Source organism: Cyprinodon tularosa, unplaced genomic scaffold, assembly GCF_016077235.1.
Source record: "Cyprinodon tularosa strain WSP-4 unplaced genomic scaffold, ASM1607723v1 ctg1057, whole genome shotgun sequence".
Lineage (NCBI taxonomy): Eukaryota > Metazoa > Chordata > Actinopteri > Cyprinodontiformes > Cyprinodontidae > Cyprinodon > Cyprinodon tularosa.
In genome coordinates, this window is record NW_024037846.1 from 104968 (window position 1) to 110989 (window position 6022).

At 37.0% G+C, this 6022-nt stretch overlaps 1 protein-coding gene across 1 annotated transcript; it reads left to right on the forward strand.

The window, feature by feature from the left end:
* Positions 1 to 408: 408 nt before the first annotated feature.
* Positions 409 to 1164, forward strand: LOC119783937 (prostatic spermine-binding protein-like). Its single transcript, XM_038285690.1, has one exon. It carries the CDS (start codon positions 409 to 411, stop codon positions 1162 to 1164), a length of 756 nt encoding a protein of 251 aa, XP_038141618.1.
* The last annotated feature ends 4858 nt before the right edge of the window (positions 1165 to 6022 follow it).

The window sequence follows — 6022 nt, forward strand, 5'->3', positions numbered from 1 at the left end:
GGAAAAATAGGTTGGTAGGTATATTATAATATCCCAGCCTATAAGATAAACCTATCTGATGGTTTTCTAAAAGACAGTATTGCTTCCAGTATTATATCTTCATTCTGAAATGTTTGCCCAAGTCCACTGTAAGTCATCAAGGGTAATCATACATAAACACTAGTGCTAGCTAGTGGAAGTGGACAAGAGGACAGAGAGGAAGATGGTGGAAGTGGACATGGCGACAGAGAGGAAGATGGCGAAATGAACATGATGACAGAGAGGAGGATGATGGAAGTGGACAAGAGGACAGAGAAGAAGATAGTGGAAGTGGACATGATGACAGAGAGGAGGATGATGGAAGTGGACAAGAGGACAGAGAAGAAGATAGTGGAAGTGGACATGACAACAGAGAGGAAGATGGCGGAAATGAACATGATGACAGAGAGGAGGATGATGGAAGTGGACATGAGGACAGAGAAGAAGATAGTGGAAGTGGACATGAGGACAGAGAAGAAGATAGTGGAAGTGGACATGATGACAGAGAGGAGGATGATGGAAGTGGACAAGAGGACAGAGAAGAAGAGTGGAAGTGGACATGACGACAGAGAGGAAGATGGTGGAAATGAACATGATGACAGAGAGGAGGATGATGGAAGTGGACAAGAGGACAGAGAAGAAGATAGTGGAAGTGGACATGATGACAGAGAGGAGGATGGTGGAAATGAACATGATGACAGAGAGGAGGATGATGGAAGTGGACATGAGGACAGAGAAGAAGATAGTGGAAGTGGACATGAGGACAGAGAAGAAGATAGTGGAAGTGGACATGGTGACAGAGAGGAGGATGATGGAAGTGGACAAGAGGACAGAGAAGAAGATAGTGGAAGTGGACATGACGACAGAGAGGAAGATGGTGGAAATGAACATGATGACAGAGAGGAGGAGGATGGAAGTGGACAAGAGGACAGAGAAGAAGATGATGGAAGTGGACATGAGGACAGAGAAGAAGATAGTGGAAGTGGACATGATGACAGAGAGGAGGATGATGGAAGTGGACAAGAGGACAGAGAAGAAGATAGTGGAAGTGGACATGACAACAGAGAGGAAGATGGCGGAAATGAACATGATGACAGAGAGGAGGATACACCCATAATGTATTTGCTGTGCATCCCCAATCACTGAAAACGTAAATGTGTAATGGTTAAGTCCAAGGACAAAATTTATGTCATTCCACTTCCAAACAATGTTGAAAGAGACTAAAATTCTTGGGGAGCTACTACTTTACAGACATCAAGGCCAAACAACCTCCACATATCACTCCTATACGCATGAAGTGCTGTCAGTGACTTTTAAATCTGTGCACTCACCAATTGGTCTTGTTTGCAGTAGCCCTGCTTTGATCCATTAAACAATACTAATGAAATGTTCTTTTTTGAACACTTGAGACAATTGTAATGTGTTAAGTTTATTTCTTTTGCATTTGGCCAGTATTAACTTTCTGTTGCAATGTGGGTTATGCTATTTGTTAGATCATAATGTAGCACTGCACCAGCTTTAAACCACTTGCTTTTCAGCAGAACACAAATTTTTGTGCACCTGTACTTTTGGAGTGAACATTTAGTGTTTTGTTCAATGTGGTTTTGTGTGTAAGATGTATTGTATCATATTTCTTTTTCAAAACTTATTAAACATTACATAACCACTGCAATAATTGCTATCTGTGTACTTTACACACAGCACAAAATTGCATAATAGGGTTTAAGTGCATTTTTGTAGTTATACTATTGAACACTTTCCAGAAGAATTAAGTACAAGCGTATATAACTTCACTTCATAATTAGATTCAAATGTAACTTAAAATGCACTTAAATTTAATATTACAGTGTTGATATTAAAATGTGTAGGCCTACTTTTAAAATATGCTTTCAATGTACGTTACAATGACAATTTTGAGCATACAATTTAAAATATAGCAAAAATATATGTAAAAACAAATTTCAAATAAGTACACTTTAGAAATTACACATAACTTTCACTTAAAGAATACTTTTTTAATAATATATTTCTATAAAGTGTAACATAGTGTAATTATGTTAAAGTGTGTTAAAAGTATTAGCATGAAAGCGTAATTTTAGTATACTTTTTATATATTTACAAAAAGTACAATTTGTCTAAGTACATTTTTAGTAAACTATAGGAAATATGAATATACTTGAAATACAATAAAGCACTTTTTTCTTTTACCAGGGGGGTTTGATTTAAAATAAAAGCATTACGTATGGAATACCCATTGCTATGTATGGTAGAAAATCTGTCATTCTGTGGGCCTGCTTCTTGTCACAAAGTGCCAGGAACCTTGTTCGGGGTGAATATGAGGTTTCTTTATATTATAATCTGGTTGACTATTCCAGAAAATTAGAAATAAGTCATAAGTTGATTTTTTAACAGGATAAGAGTCTAAAACAAAAGCCAAAAACCACACACTTTTATTGTTTGCCACTAGCTAAATATGCTCTCGTTAAAGCCTGGGATTTTTTAACACATACAAATTTCTAAATGAAATTTCTTTTTGTTTACACTTGTGTATAGAAAATGACAAAATAAAATCTAAGTTTTTCAGGAAATGTCACCTTAAGATCATGTGATGTTAATGAATGACATGTATTTTAAGTTTTTTTTTAAACTTTTGTTGTTGTTTTTATTTCAATAATAAGGCATCCCAGCTTCTTCCAGCAATCTCTTACAAAAAAATCTGCAGAAGTGGTTTTAAGCTTGTAGAAGTGACTAATGAGCTCAAGGCGAGGTGTCATAGGACTAACACTTAATGGCTAAATAGAATCCCCTTTTTATTCATATTTGTACACAAAGCATGGATGAATTGTTTAGCTTCAGTAGCTAAATACATAAATGCCATTTTGCACTATGATATCAGAGGTATATATGAGATGTGATTAAAAAGTTTACTATCAAGGAGGGTGGATTTAGAATGCTGGTGTCAGTATTCAACTATCAGAGGCTGAAGTCAGAATCTAACCTGTTGATCTCAATCATGCCTTCAAATATAACAACAGATGCCATAATCTCCGCTACATCAGCCCCCCGTGGGGAATATAAAGCTTTCATCATATACCTAAAGTGGTTAATCGTCATCTTCCCGCACGGCCAAGCAGAGCAGCAGGAAGCTCCTCTTTTAGCAGAAGTATTAAGGGGGAAGAGGAAAGCTCTGGTTTCTCCGTGCTGTTGCTGAGACAGATGGGGGGGTGAAAGAGGCCAGGACTGAACGTCAGCTCCGTCTTTCCAGCTGTTCTCAGGAAGACGTCTTCTTTCTAACGTCAAACATCACAGACAGGGAACACACACAGATGTTCTGATCTTTTCCGTTTGTCCCTGATCTACTCAGGGTTGGCAGCCAGGTATGATTGTAAAATCCTGAGCTGATTAGCTGAGCCATAAGTCTCAGCTGCAACCTTAACACTGAGCTCTCAGACAGCAGCCATGTGAGGGCATCATTATGCAAAACTCCTAAAACCAACCCTATATAAAAGATTTAAAATGATCACCTAAATAAATACAGATAATGAGGTATCATTTCTCACCTCCTGAGTTTAGTTCATTGATGTTTGGCAAGCATTAAATGCAAATCTGATCCTCTGCTCTCGTCGGCTTCTGTATGCAAACACATTCCTGTTAATTAATTTTCAATTACCAAGTGAAGCCAGGGCATTTGTTTTCAAGTACCGGGGATTTGGTGAATGTTCTTGAGGGATGAAACTCATTCAGACGATGGAGCGATCTGCTGATGGTTCTCCAAGGCTGCCAAAATAGACACAAGACACCGTGTCTCCTTTTAAATTGATTTACGACTTGAGGACAGGTCTTTTTCCACTAGGCCAGCAGCTGGAAGCCAAGCAAACCCCGTATTTTCTCATATTAAATTAAAAAAAATTAAAGAAAACTAAAAGATTTTAAAACGTTTTTTTTTCTTCTAATCTTTTGTTTCCACCTTTTGAGAGTTCAATAAAGCTCCTTAAGTCTTATGCGCGTTTAATAGCAGACATCCAGGATATTGCACTATATCACTGTGAAGAACATAATCCCATAGCATGATGCTGCCACATCCATGTTCCTAAATGTGGACGTTTGATTTAGGATAATGAGCAGAAGAATTAGTTAGACTGGGGTTTTAATTGACATTAGAGTAAAACAGGGCATAATAATAATGCATGTCAGATTTCTATTCTGTTTACCATATGCAATTCTAAATAAAACAAACTAAACATATTAAAACTTTAAAGGGCATGAATGCTTTTGCGAGGAATCACATTTTGAGATTTAAAAGAGATGAAGTCAGTGATAAAACACTGATAATAACGTGTTTGTCAGGGCTGGTGAACACAATGGCCACTTGTTGGCACTTGTTTAAAAGCTATCATTATGATAGCTGTGGATAAGCCAGACTCTGTGGGAATAAACATTACTCCAGATGAATTTCCCAGAAAAGCTGTGAATAGATGTTTCCTCTCTGGACACCAGCTTCTTAACTTTATCAAACATCCTTAGCAATAAAAGTTGTATATAAGAATGATGTTTTGGATAGTTTTTTTTCTTAAATGTAAGTAAAGCCTAATGAGTAAAAAAAAAAAGGGGGGACTGTGTAATGTTATTGTTAGATGCTGATAAAATAATGCCTGCGTCTCCTTGAAAACAAAAACACATACAGTGTGTAATCATGGGAAGATTGAGCTTTAAGGAGAATTAACAAAGCCAGACAGTGTGATGGATTGTGGGAAACTTGTCTGAGACACACCTCCACAGCGGCGATGGCACAAACATTTCTTTAAACCTGACAAATAACATTAAGATTTTAGAGTTTTCTTTAAAACCGTCTGATTTATAAAGTATAATTTATTCCCAACCAGAACTTACAGAACCTAATATGTCCAGATGTTGAAATTGGCTCTTTAGCAAAGGCCCCCATCCATACGATAATGACTCAGTTCACGATATATAATATTTTGGCCTGACAATATTGGACATATGGACGTATAAAACTAATTTGTTGCCCCATTTGGGTTGGACAATACATTCTGCATGTGAGTCATAATGTAGGCTAACAAACTTGGTCTGCATAAGGTCTGGAATATGGGGCAGACAGTTCACAGCAGTATTACAGCCTGCAGATGTGGACGGCTCCTATAACCAACAGAGAAACCTCAAGGGAGTCCAAGATGGAACCAAACTAAACTCATAGTTTTCATTTGAAGGTTAAAAACCTGAAACCATGTGGGTTTTATGTTTTGCCATTTTTTCCTTTTCTATTAATCTGCTCCAATTAACCCAAGTAATCTCCATAAAGAAAGTTTTAAACCGTACCTTCATTTGAAATGTGATTTTAAACAGAACTTGACAACAGAATGGGTGAGGACACCTTAAATATATCTTGTAAAATGTGTTTAGTGTAAATAAAGATCTTCTAGTGACACATGAAAACCTGGAATCAAGCTTTGTAACGTCATGATGTACCGACAAACACTTTGCTAAAATTAGGCTGGGTAATGAGTGACCTGACAAGCCTTGTTTTGCCCTCACTGCTGTAGAGGCAGGGAACAGAACCGGTGACATGAAGCTTACGTGAAATTAATAATAATAATAATGAATTTTATTTGTAACGCACTTTACATTTGACTTCAAATCTCAAAGTGCTACAAAGTGCTACATTTAAAAAAAGGGAAAATTAAAACAAGTTTAAAAGACCATAACATTAAAAACAGAGTAAAAAGACAATCATTAAAATCAATTCATCCTCTCAGTTGCTTTTCTGCCGATCAAACATTAACATCTGCTTTATCTTACTGTACTTCCTCATTGCTTGCAAAGCAGCCTAACCTGTTGTGACAGGCTTTAATGAACGGTATGAAAAGACGACTCAGGCTGGTTTCATCGCCTCAAAAACCATAAGAGGCAAATAATTTGGTAAAAGCTGCTGGGATGATAAACAACATTGCTCCACACAGATATGTTCATAATAATTGGATGTATA

Excerpts from the sequence above, each read along its gene's own strand:
- LOC119783937 (XM_038285690.1), top strand. The coding sequence starts at position 409 with ATGAACATGATGACAGAGAGGAGGATGATGGAAGTGGACATGAGGACA.